This window comes from Ascaphus truei, chromosome 3 (genome assembly GCF_040206685.1).
Source record: "Ascaphus truei isolate aAscTru1 chromosome 3, aAscTru1.hap1, whole genome shotgun sequence".
In the NCBI taxonomy this organism is placed as follows: domain Eukaryota; kingdom Metazoa; phylum Chordata; class Amphibia; order Anura; family Ascaphidae; genus Ascaphus; species Ascaphus truei.
Genome location: NC_134485.1, coordinates 120,814,776 through 120,833,389, shown reverse-complemented (window position 1 = coordinate 120,833,389; position 18,614 = coordinate 120,814,776). Strand labels below are relative to the sequence as shown.

Sequence of the window (18,614 nt, the reverse complement as noted above, 5' to 3'; positions counted from 1 at the left end):
ATCTCTCTGAATGGAGATGTGTATATCTCTAAAACATTGTATTAATATCTCCAGAAAACCCATCACAGAAATGATTCAGGGAAAATGGAAATAACTATCTTCAAGAATTGAAAATCTGCCCTATTTTCTAAGCAATCTTCTGTCATAAGTGCTGGGAGGCGCTGGAAGTCACCTTCCAGACTGTTTCAGCCAATGAGCTGTTATAACAGAACACACCTTCCAGCTGCGGAAGACATGAGTAACTATGGACCAACATGAATAGTATATCTAGGACAAGAATGAGCTGAACTAGAATAAAATGCAGAGTGCAAAAGAGAAAAAGTGCCCAAAGTGTGCACACAATGCTTTTGTCGTGCACTGTGTTGCTGTCTTTGTGTAGTCCTGCACAGTAGGACACACTGCACTTCTATCCTTGTTGTATACGCCTTCAAGGATGGTGCTGATCTAAGAGGTCACGTCTCCCAGCTGCCTCTCCCAGCATGTACCTCTTCTTTCTGTCCCCGGCGCCAGAACTGGGGTTCTCTCCACATGCTCTCTTTTGAATTCTGGCATTGTGTCTCAGGACTCCGAGCATCGTCTCCTTGGCACATCCATCCACTGGAAAGAGGTAGGAGGAGACGGGCGGACGGCTGGGGACGAATGAAGGGCATTTGGACGCTGCTATGCTCGAGAATGGAAGCCTGATTCTGCAAGTTATAGGAGATGGAAATAAAATGAAACTTAATATCAGGGATAGAGGAGAGGCATTTATATCCAACAATCAGCCTACAGATCTGGGTTCAACATCAATCTCTGTATAACATCTTTATTCAACTTGTTATAGGTCAGGGCTACTCGGGGCCGTCTAAACGCAAGGGCACGCTAGGCAGTTGCCCGGAGGCCCGACGAGCATAGGGGCCCCATGCTAATCTATGCACAAACCAGAATTTAACACTAATTTTCCGATCACCCGCCTCAACATTCAAATCGCCCGCTAACTCGGTAGAAGGAGAAAATGATGACTTTTAGCAGAGAGTTGGCATGTCTGCGTTCGTGAGAGAAATTTAGCAGGGCCCAGTGCACTGCTTTGCCCGGGGGCCTATAATGCTGTTAAGACAGCCCTGGGGCAACTACATTTATTCTCATAGGGCTCCAGTTACTTCCTGCTGAGTTCTGAGCTATAGAGCAGATATTGGAAGAGGAATAGGGGCCTATTCTAGTAGCTGATAAGTGACTTTAACCTTTGCAAGCAATGTTGCATGTGTAGCTATTCAGTAAACTGTTATCACATCTCAAAATCGTCTGTAAACGGCATTTTTAAAAGCGTTATCCCTCTTGTAAAACAAACCAATCAGTAGGTCAAAAAAACGCTGAAACTCAATTTTTTTGCCAAGTAGCTCTGTAATACAAATAGCGGGTTAAATATTGGAGGGTGCGGGGGTTTGTGCCTCCTACAGGGTGGAGAGATTGAATTTGCGATTTGCATTACATGGAGAATCATTTATTTTTACTACATACTGTTGGATTGAAGCAGGGGGTCTCCGCACCTGAACTGCATTACGTTCAGATCCAGGGAACCCCTGCTTCCCGGGGTACAGGCCCCATTATGGGATTCCAGTATCTCCTGCAAGTATAAATGTCTCAGTCACGTTTGCCATGACGCAAGACATTTAAACTTGCAGGAGATACCGGCACCCAAAACCGAGGCCTGTACTTCGTGAAGCAGGGGGTTCCCAGACCTGAAATGAATGTGCTTCAGCTCTGAAGACCCCTGCTTCAATCCTATGTAATAAAATTAAAATAAACACAGCGCAATCGCCTGTATGAGCTGTGCAGGCAGAGACAGTTTCTCTCTCCTCACTCTGCGCAGCTCTTCCAGACTGATTGAGGGACACTGCACGTTCCGGGCATTTCGCTTGTATAGAAACTAGAAACTCGTGCGGTATGTCATTTCTTTTAACAAACGGTATATAAAATGTGATTTGCCTTACTGAATACCGTTTTTTTTCACAAATTTCATACCATGAGCTGGTAGCATGCCAACACGTTCGATGTTGCAATTAAATTATCAAAGCTACCAGAATAAGCCCCAGGTATTTCCAAACTAATTATCATCATGATACCAAGTCATCATGATATTCTAGTCCATTTCTGGTTTATCAAGTCTCCGCTTCCCATGGAAATGCAGGATTCTGACCCAGAATGCAGTGGGGCTAGAGTTAGAAAACAGGGACAGTATTGAAATCTCCTGATGACATTGAGTTAGGTGGGAAACACTTAGAGGAGGAAACTGCTCATCGAGCTTCTCCTGGGATCCAGGCAAAGTGTCACCATCAACACACATGGAAGAACCTCGCTCATCAAACTCCTTAGGCTTGGTCCCCACTGGCTACTGCAGCGCTCGCTGTGGCGGGCGCTGCTGGGACAAGAGCCGCCCCTCAATGGGGCCGGGCCCGATACAGGGGGGTGGGGGGCCGCCGTGCTGCGCGGTGCGTTTTTCATACTCACATTAAAATTGTGAGTAGAAGTAGCGACAAAGCACTAAGCCACGACCCCGGTTGTTCAGCCAATGAGGGCAGACCTGCCGGGTGACGTCACGCCGCACCCCCCTGACCCCCCACCCCCTCCCCTATATTTCCCCCTGCAGCTCACTGCAGACTGGGAAACTCGGCTGAACGTGCCGCCAGCCTCGCAGGCGCGTGTGCTGCGCAGGCACTGGGGCCGTAGCCTTATGTGTGATTCAGACCTTTAAGCAGACTGGTTTCTGGGGCCTAAAACATGGCGGCTTTTTTGATGAACGATAGGGTAGAAAAGTAACAGCCAGAGACTCAGAACCTGATACACCTCATTACATTACTAGTGTCACATAACTCCTCACTAACACCTCCTATTGCTCCATATACAAGCTCCCAAATTGCTTATTGGTACAAGAAACACTTTGATACATTGGGATGTATGTACTGACACAACACAGTACAAAGTGTTCTTTGAGTGTGACGTATTTTCTGCTTGTGATTGTGTCATATCTGAGAAACATGGCAATATATTTGCTGCAGGCTGTTGAGCGGAGAGATTTACTGCACCTAAAATCTGGAGGAGTTTTTAGCGCAGATTAATGTAACATGAATTTAACCCATCCAATTATAATATGCGTGTCAGGTAACTGTTCCCTAACGCCTCCTATTTACATACCACAAATCACAAGCTGATGCAAACAGGGCAATAAAGGCACAAAGTATCCTGTCACATTGCATGTTATCAGAGGTATGAGATTGCTGATTTTAGACCCAGAGTTGCCTTGATACACAGACCCCCCCAGTTAAGCCAGTTTATAATGCCTCTCAGTATTAATAAAAACCCTGATTTGCAGGATGATTTGTATCTCTCATTATGTCTAACATGTATTATGGGAATTCAATGTTGAAACCCTTTATCAGACACAAAGTGCTTATTTAATAACGGGAGATGGTACAGAATAAGACTTTGTGTGCGATAGCGACGAATCTGAGTTCAAGAAGCCCCCATACTCACATATCCATGCGATGGCAGTAAGGGAATGCCGGGTGAACAATAACAGGCGCGAGATTGCGTCTCACATGTACCTTCAGGCGTGACAACGGCGCCCTAATGAGTAAAGAACAATTCATTAGTGAAACCCCCTGTAAAGATTCGGCAGGATTTACATGTAATGTCTTAAAACTATAAATTAAATAACCTCAATGTATCACCTCAGACCCCAATGTGTGTAAGAGGGGGAATCGTGGAGGTCTATAGGGGGGCTGTGCTGCGTAAGAGGGTGGGGGGGTTATAGTGAGGCTCTTATGTGTAAGAGTGGGATTTTAAAGGGTGATTGTGGCAAGTAAGAGGGGGATTTTAGAGAGTGACTGTGGTGTATAAGAGAGGATCCTATACACAAGGCTCTTTTGAATACGAGCCGCTGGAGTTTCTAGATGTCTAAGACCCTGTGTAGGTGTAAATGCGACCTTGTTCAAATGTATAGGGACCCCTATTGGTGTAAAAAGGGTCATGGTTTTTTTTTACCGCATTTAATTTTATTGTGTTATGAAATGAGTGTAAAATCTTTAATTAGAAGCCAATCCCCTTGATGTCTACTGTACATGGCAGCTATTAAATATTAAAGGTTGTTTTAAAAGGTGATCCCAATGGAGACTATGGGGTAAAGTGATATGATGATCTTTTCTAGTCTCTCCTGCCTACAGACCCTCAACCTCCCGGGCACAGCCGCGTGTGATGTGGCCATTCCCAACAGTTACACATCGATACTCCTTCTCTTACCTGGATGTGCGGCACTGGGTGCGCAGCTTCTGGGCCAGACTGAGTGGGACTGACATGGCCTGGAGCGCAAGGTGTTCCAACAACCCAATGAGGGACAACACTTTAATTATTAGGTTTCCCATTGCAGAGGATCCTTAGAGGCAGTACTTAAACAAACAACTCTCTCTAACTCCTCAAATCGAATGTCAGCAGCAGGAGTCAGGTAAACAAAGCAGTGTTCTGTGTAGCCAGGCAACCTACATCATAATGGAACTTTACCTGCTGCTATCTTACCTGCAGAGGAGTGTGGGTGAGTGTATATATATATATGTGTCTTACGAGTATGTATGTATGTATGTGTGTGTGTGTTTGTACAATATGTGTATTTGTCTGTGTATGTATGTGTGTTTGTACAGTATGTGTAAATGTGTTTGTATTTTTGTTTGTATTTAAATGTGTGTGTGTGTGTGTGTTTGTGTGTATAATTCACAAAAGAGTTACCAGCTCAAAGTTAACTATGTAACAAGGTGCTAAAGAAACCGCTAAGTATGCACCATGAAATAGCGCTAGTTGTTACTTGGCACTTTACAAAAATAATTTTGTATAATAATTCTCGCGCTCTCTCATATCGGTAGTACTAATGGCCGGAACTTTAGTGGATTAGTGTTACTATTAACCTTACGTTAATTTAGGTTAGGGTTACACTTAAATAGCCTAATGGACCTTAGTGTATCTGGTCCAAAGCGTGACGATCAGGGGTAGCCAACTCTAGTCCTCAAGGGCCACTAACAGGTCAAGTTTTCAGAATATCCCTGTTCTGACTGTCACAGATTGGGCCACCTGTGCTGAAGCAGGGACTGATTGAGCCACCTGTGCTGTAGCAGGGATATCCGGAAAACCTGACCTGTTTGTGGCCCTCAAGGACTGTTGTCGGCTACCCCTGGTGTAGATTTACCTTGTGGCCTGTTTAGTAACATTGCAATTTTTCTGGGGAAAGAATTGCTTGAAAATTACATTTAGGGGCCTATTCAGGTAACTTCGATAAGATCACTGCCATATCGATTGGTTTGGCGTGTTGTTACCTCACGATATGACATTTGTGTAAAAATGGTACTCAGTAAGATTTTTTGCTTGCTAGATACTATTTGGTATATAAATGCCATACTACTCAAGTTTCTAATTACCTTTCCAGACATCTTACCGTTTAATTTCCCTCCAGTCTGTAGGAGCTGCTCAGAGAGAGCTGCATCTCCCTGCACAGCTCTTACAGACCATCACGCTGTTTATATTTTAATTTAAATGACATATTATTGAAGCAGGGGGTCTCCGGGGGTGAACCGCATTAATTTCAGGTCCGGAGACACTCTGCTTCCTGAGGTACAGGCGTCTGTAGGGGGTGCCAGCATGTCCTGTAAGTTTAAATGTCCCGGGCACATGAAGCAGGGAGAATAAAATTTCCAGGAGATACCGGCTGTCACGGTAGACCAGGACCCTTAACACCATTTATATTTAAGGGATCAGTCAATAGGCAAAACAAGGCAGTGAAATAAAATGAGGTTTATTTGGATAAGACCTTGGAAACACACAGAAATACAAAATACAGAAATATACCCAGTTACGGGGGTCTGGTAAATGAGATCTACCTGTCCTAGGTGCAGGGCGCTCGCTTGCATGGGCTTACCCCGAACAGCACTGTGTAAGGTCCGGGGGAACACCTCTCCCTAAGGGGGTTCCCCCCGAGACTTTACCTGTCTCTGCGCCAGCGCTGCCTTCTCGCCGCCGCAGGCGGGATCTTCCTTCTCCTCCGCTCCCCGCGGCGGCTACTGAACTCGCGCATACACGCGCACGGCCGGGGAACCTTACGTCTTCCCTCAGGAGGAGTTCCCGCCCCCAGCTAAGGCCACGCGCGTCTCTCCCGCGTAGCGCAAACGCCTGATTTTTACTACATACTGTTGGATTGAAGCAGAGGGTCTCCGCACCTGAACTGCATTACGTTCAGATCCAGGGAACCCCTGCTTCCCGGGGTACAGGCCCCATTATGGGATTCCAGTATCTCCTGCAAGTATAAATGTCTCAGTCACGTGTGCCATGACGCAAGACATTTAAACTTGCAGGAGATACCGGCACCCAAAACGGAGGCCTGTACTTCGGGAAGCCGGGGGTTCCCAGACCTGAAATGAATGTGCTTCAGCTCTGAAGACCCCTGCTTCAATCCTATGTAATAAAATTAAAATAAACACAGCGCAATCGCCTGTATGAGCTGTGCAGGCAGAGACAGTTTCTCTCTCCTCACTCTGCGCAGCTCTTCCAGACTGATTGAGGGACACTGCACGTTCCGGGCATTTTGCTTGTAAAGAAACTAGAAACTCGTGCGGTATGTCATTTCTTTTAACAAACGGTATATAAAATGTGATTTGCCTTACTGAATACCGTTTTTGTTTCACAAATTTCATACCATGAGCTGGTAGCATGCCAACACGTTCGATGTTGCAATTAAATTATCAAAGCTACCAGAATAAGCCCCAGGTATTTCCAAACTAATTATCATCATGATACCAAGTCATCATGATATTCTAGTCCATTTCTGGTTTATCAAGTCTCCGCTTCCCATGGAAATGCAGGATTCTGACCCAGAATGCAGTGGGGCTGGAGTTAGAAAACAGGGACAGTATTGAAATCTCCTGATGACATTGAGTTAGGTGGGAAACACTTAGAGGAGGAAACTGCTCATCGAGCTTCTCCTGGGATCCAGGCAAAGTGTCACCATCAACACACATGGAAGAACCTCGCTCATCAAACTCCTTAGGCTTGGTCCCCACTGGCTACTGCAGCGCTCGCTGTGGCGGGCGCTGCGGGGACAAGAGCCGCCTCTCAATGGAGCCGGGCCCGATGCAGGGGGGTGGGGGGCCGGGCCCGATGCAGGGGGGTGGGGGGCCGCCGTGCTGCGCGGTGCGTTTTTCAGACTCACATTAAAATTGTGAGTAGAAGTAGCGACAAAGCACTAAGCCACGCCCCCGGTTGTTCAGCCAATGAGGGCAGACCTGCCGGGTGACGTCACGCCGCACCCCCGTGACCCCCCCCCCCCTATATTTCCCCCTGAAGCTCACTGCAGACCGGAAAACTCTGCTTAACGTTCCGCCTGCCTCGCAGGCGCGTGTGCAGCGCAGGCACTGGGGCCGTAGCCTTATGTGTTATGCAGACCTTTAAGCAGACTGGTTTCTGGGGCCTAAAACATGGCGGCTTTTTTGATGAACGATAGGGTAGAAAAGTAACAGCCAGAGACTCAGAACCTGATACACCTCATTACATTACTAGTGTCACATAACTCCTCACTAACATCTCCTATTGCTCCATATACAAGCTCCCAAATTGCTTATTGGTACAAGAAACACTTTGATACATTGGGATGTATGTACTGACACAACACAGTACAAAGTGTTCTTTGAGTGTGACGTATTTTCTGCTTGTGATTGTGTCATATCTGAGAAACATGGCAATATATTTGCTGCAGGCTGTTGAGCGGAGAGATTTACTGCACCTAAAACCTGGAGGAGTTTTTAGCGCAGATTAATGTAACATGAATTTAACCCATCCAATTATAATATGCGTGTCAGGTAACTGTTCCCTAACGCCTCCTATTTACATACCACAAATCACACGCTGATGCAAACAGGGCAATAAAGGCACAAAGTACAGTATCCTGTCACATTGCATGTTATCAGAGGTATGAGATTGCTGATTTTAGACCCAGAGTTGCCTTGATACACAGACCCCCCCAGTTAAGCCAGTTTATAATGCCTCTCAGTATTAATAAAAACCCTGATTTGCAGGATGATTTGTATCTCTCATTATGTCTAACATGTATTATGGGAATTCAATGTTGAAACCCTTTATCAGACACAAAGTGCTTATTTAATAACGGGAGATTGAACAAAATAAGACTTTGTGTGCGATAGCGACGAATCTGAGTTCAAGAAGCCCCCATACTCACATATCCATGCGATGGCAGTAAGGGAATGCCGGGTGAACAATAACAGGCGCGAGATTGCGTCTCACATGTACCTTCAGGCGTGACAACGGCGCCCTAATGAGTAAAGAACAATTCATTAGTGAAACCCCCTGTAAAGATTCGGCAGGATTTACATGTAATGTCTTAAAACTATAAATTAAATAACCTCAATGTATCACCTCAGACCCCAATGTGTGTAAGAGGGGGAATCGTGGAGGTCTATAGGGCGGCTGTGCTGTGTAAGAGGGGGGGGGGGTTATAGTGAGGCTGTTATGTGTAAGAGTGGGATTTTAAAGGGTGATTGTGGCAAGTAAGAGGGGGATTTTATAGAGTGACTGTGGTGTATAAGAGAGGATCCTATACACCAGGCTCTTTTGAATACGAGCCGCTGGAGTTTCTAGATGTCTAAGACCCTGTGTAGGTGTAAACGCGACCTTGTTCAAATGTGTAGGGACCCCTATTGGTGTAAAAAGGGGTCATGGTTTTTTTTTTACCGCATTTAATTTTATTGTGTTATGAAATGAGTGTAAAATCTTTAATTAGAAGACGATCCCCTTGATGTCTACTGCTATTACAGCTATTAAATATTAAAGGTTGTTTTAAAAGGTGATCCCAATGGAGACTATGGGGTAAAGTGATATGATGATCTTTTCTAGTCTCTCCTGCCTACAGACCCCCAACCTCCCGGGCACAGCCGCGTGTGATGTGGCCATTCCCAACAGTTACACATCGATACTCCTTCTCTTACCTGGATGTGCGGCACTGGGTGCGCAGCTTCTGGGCCAGACTGAGTGGGACTGACATGGCCTGGAGCGCAAGGTGTTCCAACAACCCAATGAGGGACAACACTTTAATTATTAGGTTTCCCATTGCAGAGGATCCTTAGAGGCAGTACTTAAACAAACAACTCTCTCTAACTCCTCAAATCGAATGTCAGCAGCAGGAGTCAGGTAAACAAAGCAGTGTTCTGTGTAGCCAGGCAACCTACATCATAATGGAACTTTACCTGCTGCTATCTTACCTGCAGGGGAGTGTGGGTGAGTATATATATATGTGTCTTACGAGTATGTATGTATGTATGTACAGTATGTGTGTGTGTGTTTGTACAATATGTGTATTTGTCTGTGTATGTATGTGTATGTATGTGTGTTTGTACAGTATGTGTAAATGTGTGTTTGTATTTTTGTTTGTATTTAAATGTGTGTGTGTGTGTTTGTGTGTATAATTCACAAAAGAGTTACCAGCTCAAAGTTAACTATGTAACAAGGTGCTAAAGAAACCGCTAAGTAAGCACCATGAAATAGCGCTAGTTGTTACTGTACTTGGCACTTTACAAAAATAATTTTGTATAATAATTCTCGCGCTCTCTCATATCGGTAGTACTAATGGCCGTAACTTTAGTGGATTAGTGTTACTATTAACCTTACGTTAATTTAGGTTAGGGTTACACTTAAATAGCCTAATGGACCTTAGTGTATCTGGTCCAAAGCGTGACGATCAGGGGTAGCCAACTCTAGTCCTCAAGGGCCACTAACAGGTCAAGTTTTCAGAATATCCCTGTTCTGACTGTCACTGATTGGGCCACCTGTGCTGAAGCAGGGACTGATTGAGCCACCTGTGCTGTAGCAGGGATATCCGGAAAACCTGACCTGTTTGTGGCCCTCAAGGACTGTTGTTGGCTACCCCTGGTGTAGATTTACCTTGTGGCCTGTTTAGTAACATTGCAATTTTTCTGGGGAAAGAAGTGCTTGAAAATTACATTTAGGGGCCTATTCAGGTAACTTCGATAAGATCACTGCCATATCGATTGGTTTGGCGTGTTGTTACCTCACGATATGACATTTGTGTAAAAATGGTATTCAGTAAGATTTTTTGCTTGCTAGATACTATTTGGTACAGTATATAAATACCATACTACTCAAGTTTCTAATTACCTTTCCAGACATCTTACCGTTTAATTTCCCTCCAGTCTGTAGGAGCTGCTCAGAGAGAGCTGCATCTCCCTGCACAGCTCTTACAGACCATCACGCTGTTTACATTTTAATTTAAATGACATATTATTGAAGCAGGAGGTCTCCGGGGGTGAACCGCATTAATTTCAGGTCCGGAGACACTCTGCTTCCTGAGGTACAGGCGTCTGTAGGGGGTGCCAGCATGTCCTGCAAGTTTAAATGTCCCGGTCACATGAAGCAGGGAGAATAAAATTTCCAGGAGATACCGCCTGTCACGGTAGACCAGGACCCTTAACACCATTTATATTTAAGGGATCAGTCAATAGGCAAAACAAGGCAGTAAAATAAAATGAGGTTTATTTGGATAAGACCTTGGAAACACACAGAAATACAAAATACAGAAATATACCCAGTTACGGGGGTCTGGGAAATGAGATCTACCTGTCCTAGGTGCAGGGCGCTCGCTTGCATGGGCTTATCTCGAACAGCACTGTGTAAGGTCCGGGGGAACACCTCTCCCTAAGGGGGTTCCCCCCGAGACTTTACCTGTCTCTGCGCCAGCGCTGCCTTCTCGCCGCCGCAGGCGGGATCTTCCTTCTCCTCCGCTCCCCGCGGCGGCTACTGAACTCGCGCATACTCGCGCACGGCCGGGGAACCTTACGTCTTCCCTCAGGAGGAGTTCCCGCCCCCAGCTGAGGCCGCGCGCATCTCTCCCGCGCAGCGCAAACGAAATGATTTTTACTACATACTGTTGGATTGAAGCAGGGGGTCTCCGCACCTGAACTGCATTACGTTCAGATCCAGGGAACCCCTGCTTCCCGGGGTACAGGCCCCATTATGGGATTCCAGTATCTCCTGCAAGTATAAATGTCTCAGTCACGTGTGCCATGACGCAAGACATTTAAACTTGCAGGAGATACCGGCATCCAAAACGGAGGCCTGAACTTCGGGAAGCCGGGGGTTCTCAGACCTGAAATGAATGTGATTCAGCTCTGAAGACCCCTGCTTCAATCCTATGTAATAAAATTAAAATAAACACAGCGCAATCGCCTCTATGAGCTGTGCAGGCAGAGACAGTGTCTCTCTCCTCACTCTGCGCAGCTCTTCCAGACTGATTGAGGGACACTGCACGTTCCGGGCATTTCGCTTGTAAAGAAACTAGAAACTCGTGCGGTATGTCATTTCTTTTAACAAACGGTATATAAAATGTGATTTGCCTTACTGAATACCGTTTTTGTTTCACAAATTTCATACCATGAGCTGGTAGCATGCCAACACGTTCGATGTTGCAATTAAATTATCAAAGCTACCAGAATAAGCAAACTAATTATCATCATGATACCAAGTCATCATGATATTCTAGTCCATTTCTGGTTTATCAAGTCTCCGCTTCCCATGGAAATGCAGGATTCTGACCCAGAATGCAGTGGGGCTAGAGTTAGAAAACAGGGACAGTATTGAAATCTCCTGATGACATTGAGATAGGTGGGAAACACTTAGAGGAGGAAACTGCTCATCGAGCTTCTCCTGGGATCCAGGCAAAGTGTCACCATCAACACACATGGAAGAACCTCGCTCATCAAACTCCTTAGGCTTGGTCCCCACTGGCTACTGCAGCGCTCGCTGTGGCGGGCGCTGCTGGGACAAGAGCCGCCCCTCAATGGGGCCGGGCCCGATGCAGGGGGGTGGGGGGCCGGGCCCGATGCAGGGGGGTGGGGGGCCGCCGTGCTGTGCGGTGCGTTTTTCAGACTCACATTAAAATTGTGAGTAGAAGTAGCGACAAAGCACTAAGCCACGACCCCGGTTGTTCAGCCAATGAGGGCAGACCTGCCGGGTGACGTCACGCCGCACCCCCGTGACCCCCCCCCCCCCTATATTTCCCCCTGCAGCTCACTGCAGACCGGGAAACTCGGCTGAACGTTCCGCCTGCCTCGCAGGCGCGTGTGCTGCGCAGGCACTGGGGCCGTAGCCTTATGTGTGATGCAGACCTTTAAGCAGACTGGTTTCTGGGGCCTAAAACATGGCGGCTTTTTTGATGAACGATAGGGTAGAAAAGTAACAGCCAGAGACTCAGAACCTGATACACCTCATTACATTACTAGTGTCACATAACTCCTCACTAACACCTCCTATTGCTCCATATACAAGCTCCCAAATTGCTTATTGGTACAAGAAACACTTTGATACATTGGTATGTATGTACTGACACAACACAGTACAAAGTGTTCTTTGAGTGTGACGTATTTTCTGCTTGTGATTGTGTCATATCTGAGAAACATGGCAATATATTTGCTGCAGGTTGTTGAGCGGAGAGATTTACTGCACCTAAAACCTGGAGGAGTTTCTAGCGCAGATTAATGTAACATGAATTTAACCCATCCAATTATAATATGCGTGTCAGGTAACTGTTCCCTAACGCCTCCTATTTACATACCACAAATCACAAGCTGATGCAAACAGGGCAATAAAGGCACAAAGTATCCTGTCACATTGCATGTTATCAGAGGTATGAGATTGCTGATTTTAGACCCAGAGTTGCCTTGATACACAGACCCCCCCCAGTTAAGCCAGTTTATAATGCCTCTCAGTATTAATAAAAACCCTGATTTGCAGGATGATTTGTATCTCTCATTATGTCTAACATGTATTATGGGAATTCAATGTTGAAACCCTTTATCAGACACAAAGTGCTTATTTAATAACGGGAGATGGTACAGAATAAGACTTTGTGTGCGATAGCGACGAATCTGAGTTCAAGAAGCCCCCATACTCACATATCCATGCGATGGCAGTAAGGGAATGCCGGGTGAACAATAACAGGCGCGAGATTGCGTCTCACATGTACCTTCAGGCGTGACAACGGCGCCCTAATGAGTAAAGAACAATTCATTAGTGAAACCCCCTGTAAAGATTCGGCAGGATTTACATGTAATGTCTTAAAACTATAAATTAAATAACCTCAATGTTTCACCTCAGACCCCAATGTGTGTAAGAGGGGGAATCGTGGAGGTCTATAGGGGGGCTGTGTTGTGTAAGAGGGGGGGGGTTATAGTGAGGCTGTTATGTGTAAGAGTGGGATTTTAAAGGGTGATTGTGGCAAGTAAGAGGGGGATTTTATAGAGTGACTGTGGTGTATAAGAGAGGATCCTATACACAAGGCTCTTTTGAATACGAGCCGCTGGAGTTTCTAGATGTCTAAGACCCTGTGTAGGTGTAAACGCGACCTTGTTCAAATGTATAGGGACCCCTATTGGTGTAAAAAGGGGTCATGGTTTTTTTTTAACCGCATTTAATTTTATTGTGTTATGAAATGAGTGTAAAATCTTTAATTAGAAGCCGATCCCCTTGATGTCTACTGTACATGGCAGCTATTAAATATTAAAGGTTGTTTTAAAAGGTGATCCCAATGGAGACTATGGGGTAAAGTGATATGATGATCTTTTCTAGTCTCTCCTGCCTACAGACCCCCAACCTCCCGGGCACAGCCGCGTGTGATGTGGCCATTCCCAACAGTTACACATCGATACTCCTTCTCTTACCTGGATGTGCGGCACTGGGTGCGCAGCTTCTGGGCCAGACTGAGTGGGACTGACATGGCCTGGAGCGCAAGGTGTTCCAACAACCCAATGAGGGACAACACTTTAATTATTAGGTTTCCCATTGCAGAGGATCCTTAGAGGCAGTACTTAAACAAACAACTCTCTCTAACTCCTCAAATCGAATGTCAGCAGCAGGAGTCAGGTAAACAAAGCAGTGTTCTGTGTAGCCAGGCAACCTACATCATAATGGAACTTTACCTGCTGCTATCTTACCTGCAGGGGAGTGTGGGTGAGTATATATATATTTTTGTCTTATGAGTATGTATGTATGTGTGTGTGTGTGTGTGTGTGTGTTTGTACAATATGTGTATGTGTCTGTGTATGTATGTGTGTTTGTACAGTATGTGTAAATGTGTGTTTGTATTTTTGTTTGTATTTAAATGTGTGTGTGTGTGTGTGTTTGTGTGTATAATTCACAAAAGAGTTACGAACTCAAAGTTAACTATGTAACAAGGTGCTAAAGAAACCGCTAAGTAAGCACCATGAAATAGCGCTAGTTGTTACTTGGCACTTTACAAAAATAATTTTGTATAATAATTCTCGCGCTCTCTCATATCGGTAGTACTAATGGCCGGAACTTTAGTGGATAAGTGTTACTATTAACCTTACGTTAATTTAGGTTAGGGTTACACTTAAATAGCCTAATGGACCTTAGTGTATCTGGTCCAAAGCGTGACGATCAGAGGTAGCCAACTCTAGTCCTCAAGGGCCACCAACAGGTCAAGTTTTCAGAATATCCCTGTTCTGACTGTCACTGATTGGGCCACCTGTGCTGAAGCAGGGACTGATTGAGCCACCTGTGCTGTAGCAGGGATATCCGGAAACCTGACCAGTTTCTGGCCCTCAAGGACTGTTGTTGGCTACCCCTGGTGTAGATTTACCTTGTGGCCTGTTTAGTAACATTGCAATTTTTCTGGGGAAAGAAATGCTTGAAAATTACATTTAGGGGCCTATTCAGGTAACTTCGATAAGATCACTGCCATATCGATTGGTTTGGCGTGTTGTTACCTCACGATATGACATTTGTGTAAAAATGGTATTCAGTAAGATTTTTTGCTTGCTAGATACTATTTGGTACAGTATATAAATGCCATACTACTCAAGTTTCTAATTACTTTTCCAGACATCTTACGGTTTAATTTCCCTCCAGTCTGTAGGAGCTGCTCAGAGAGAGCTGCATCTCCCTGCACAGCTCTTACAGACCATCACGCTGTTTATATTTTAATTTAAATGACATATTATTGAAGCAGGGGGTCTCTGGGGGTGAACCGCATTAATTTCAGGTCCGGAGACACTCTGCTTCCTGAGGTACAGGCGTCTGTAGGGGGTGCCAGCATGTCCTGCAAGTTTAAATGTCCCGGTCACATGAAGCAGGGAGAATAAAATTTCCAGGAGATACCGGCTGTCACGGTAGACCAGGACCCTTAACACCATTTATATTTAAGGGATCAGTCAATAGGCAAAACAAGGCAGTGAAATAAAATGAGGTTTATTTGGATAAGACCTTGGAAACACACAGAAATACAAAATACAGAAATATACCCAGTTACGGGGGTCTGGGAAATGAGATCTACCTGTCCTAGGTGCAGGGCGCTCGCTTGCATGGGCTTACCCCAAACAGCACTGTGTAAGGTCCAGGGGAACACCTCTCCCTAAGGGGGTTCCCCCCGAGACTTTACCTGTCTCTGCGCCAGCCCTGCCTTCTCGCCGCCGCGACTACTGAATTCACGCATACGCACGCACGGCCGGGGAACCTTATGTCTTCCCTCAGGAGGAATTCCCGCCCTCAGCTGAGGCCGCGCGCGGCGCACACGCCTGATGCGCGTGCTCCGCTCACAAGCTGCATATTCAACACAGCTGTGGTAAGTTTCTCCCTACCTATTATTATCTTCCCTGGGGCCGCTCCCTTGTTACTCCCTCTCTCCCTATTGGTCCTTCCTCCTATTTATACCTTGCTCAGCCATTCATTCTTTGGCTGAGCATAGCTTTGTATGACCTGTATTTACCACGGTCGTGCCTGCCTCAGTTCCTGTCTATTTGTCTCTTTAGTGTTCCCTTGTGTACCGAACCGGCCTGGCTGTGGATCCACTCTCGTCTCCTGCCCTCGGCTTGTATCCTGACCCCCTGGACTTCTCTACCCCTTCACCTCGGTTTGCGGAATCCTACCTACCTCCCGGCTCTGGACCCCAGGCTCTCGGTACCACCTATCTTCTGGAATCTCCCTTCTCGTCTGGCGAGTATCTTACTTTACCTTATACTCCCAGACGTTTCCAGACGCCTATTTTCCACTTTCCAGGGGTGTCCCCGTAGCTGTGGGTGCAGTTTGTTACCCATCTCACCTCAGTTTCAGGGTCCCTCCTTGTCCGTGGTGAAAACAGCGTAACACACTGTAACAGGGGACTTACCCTGTTCAGAAAACTTGCCTCTAATCCAGCAGTGTGCTGGTTAATTGACCAGCACCTGGCTGATTAGAAGTGTTAGAAAAAGCCTGCATTTGAGACAGGAAGTGAGACTCCTTAGCTCAAACCTGAGCTGAACTAGGAGACAGAGCAGAGATTCCTGAGTGTCAGGAATCGGCGTTCTCCACGCTCCTCACACAGAGCACTCCCTCCCCGCAGGGAGCCCCTGGACACACAAAACAATCCTGCCTTACCGGCCTCCACGGCTCCCCGCCCCTGCCGCCGTCGCGGGATCACTCCCCTCGGCGATTCCTCTGTACAGTGCCGCGCGCGCCCACGCCCTCCTGCACGCACACCTGCACCATCCACTGGCTCGGTTCACGCGCGTACACGAGTTACGGAGCACGCTCAGTCTGCACACTCTTCTTCCCGTCCCCTGGACCTCAGGCTCCGCCCCCGCACACTGCATGAGCATACTCAGGATACCAACAAGACTCACCTGGCCTGTTATGCCTGCACCAATCTGCAGTGTCTCCCCGTAGCTCTTCCTGTCCCGCCTCCGTTCCTAATTGGACCTTCCTGCTTTATCTAGCTCCTCTCTGCTCTCAGTCTTTGCTCGACATAGTCTCTGAATGGAAGTACTTCTGGATTCTCTCAGTGTTTTCACAGGTTCTGACGCGGCTTGTACGACTACCCCCTCTGGCTCTCGATCTCGGCACTCCTTGGACAACGCTCACTCTGGTAACCCCTTGAACACGGCTTGGACTACGACCTATCTCCACTCTCCACTCCCTGACCTCGGCAAGGCATTCATCACTCTATCTCTACAACCGGTACCGGCAAGTATTGTCTACCTTACTACACCTGGCCTGGCAACGCTTCATACCACACTCCGGACACGCTCCCTTTGCTGTGGGTGCGTGTATTACCACTTCCCCCTTCAGCTCAGGGGACGGGTCTGGTCTGCGGCCAGCACCGGCGTAACACTGAGTCGCACAATTGGGGAGACTGACCAGAGGAACTGCTGTCTTCAGCTGCAGAAGGACTGGACTGTATGCTGAAATCAAGACAAGGGGACAAGACCTCAAAACCTGGACAGACATTGCTGTAGCACACAAAGAGAGCAGAGAGGACTTCCCCTACAGCTTCAGGACAACAGATAAGACTTTCTTTTGAAACTGTAATATATCTGTATATATGTTTATATTTTGGGGCTGGTAATTAGCTTAGCTAACCAACCCAGTCAGAGAGGGCTGAGCTACATGTGTAGATAGTCTCCAAAGCAGAGATAGGTTTTTTGTTTGGCTTATTTTCATATATTTTTGCTGTGTTTAAAGCGACAGGCACAATAAAGCCTTGTTTTAATTTCACCTTAAAACAGTCTCCATTGTGTACCTCTGCACATGTCCTCCTACATATATGTCAGAAGTTTGGGATGAGAGGTGGCCTTTGAAGTTAAAAGGGCCCGGAGATTGCCTGTGGAATTTTTTTTGTGCTTTTTGCCTACAAACAGCCTGAGCAACATAAACAATCACATGCAGCAGAGATCAGAGTTAAAGCGACACACCCAGGCAGGAAATCTACACTGCACTGAAACTCACAAAACCACAGATGGACTATTTTTCCCAATCCCAAGAGGAGAGAGAGAGAGAGAGACTGCTGAAGCAGGTAAACCTTATTTGCCTATCACAATAAAGTGTAATATGGTCATTGAAATAGGGGTTTTGCCTTCCAGCCGTAGTCAGGGTTCAAGAAGTGAGTTAGCCCTTAAAAAGGATAGGTGTTTGTTGTTTTCAAATGTTTCGCTGAAGCAGTGAATACAGATGGTGACCCACGAGTGGTACTGATTCTGCAAATAAAGGTTGCCACACCGCATAGGACTACCAGCTGTGAATGGAGTATATGCAGAAAAGTGTGACAATTGATGCAAGACTGTGCTGAAGGAAGGGAATTTTCAGCAAACAAATGCTGAGTGTAAAATTGCCCTCCCGGGGAAAAGGGATTGCTGAACTGTGTAAAAGGTATCCCAAAAGCCAATTGCTGAGTGTTGAGTCACCCTGCCGGGAGTGAAAGAAATATTCCACTGCAAAGAAATAGAAGCCTGGGAATTTCAGACGATGAGAATAAATGAATGCACAGTAATGCTAATGTTGTAAAACTTACCCAAGGGAAGAAAAAGTCTACAGAGAGGCCTGTGAGAGCTACGACCTCTACAAGCAAAATATGCCCACCTGTAGGACTACCACCATTTGGGGTTTTAGCAAATACAGTGACAACAGCTGCAATAGCGCCTCCTGAGGTCAGGAAGAAAAATATACCTGATAGCCCCAAAATGTAGGACAAAATACAACGTTCCTGTAATGAATCCTACCCCACGGAAGAGTGGCCCTTCCAGTCCGAT

The 18,614-nt window shown here is 46.3% G+C and overlaps 1 protein-coding gene across 14 annotated transcripts in view; it reads right to left on the bottom strand.

Annotated features, from left to right (window-relative positions):
* Positions 1-18,614, bottom strand: part of LOC142489160 (uncharacterized) — a 215,978-nt gene that overhangs the window by 67,944 nt on the left and 129,420 nt on the right. For all 14 annotated transcript variants that reach the window (XR_012799809.1, XM_075589434.1, XM_075589443.1 and 11 more), the window contains 4 exons: positions 12,990-13,082; positions 8,246-8,338; positions 3,511-3,603; positions 486-686 (listed from right to left, as the gene is read on the bottom strand). Coding sequence is in view for 13 of the 14 variants with exons in the window: in XM_075589434.1 (XP_075445549.1) it covers positions 486-686; positions 3,511-3,603; positions 8,246-8,338; positions 12,990-12,997 (395 nt within the window). In the remaining variant the exon portion in view is untranslated. The remainder of the gene's footprint in view (positions 1-485; positions 687-3,510; positions 3,604-8,245; positions 8,339-12,989; positions 13,083-18,614) is intronic.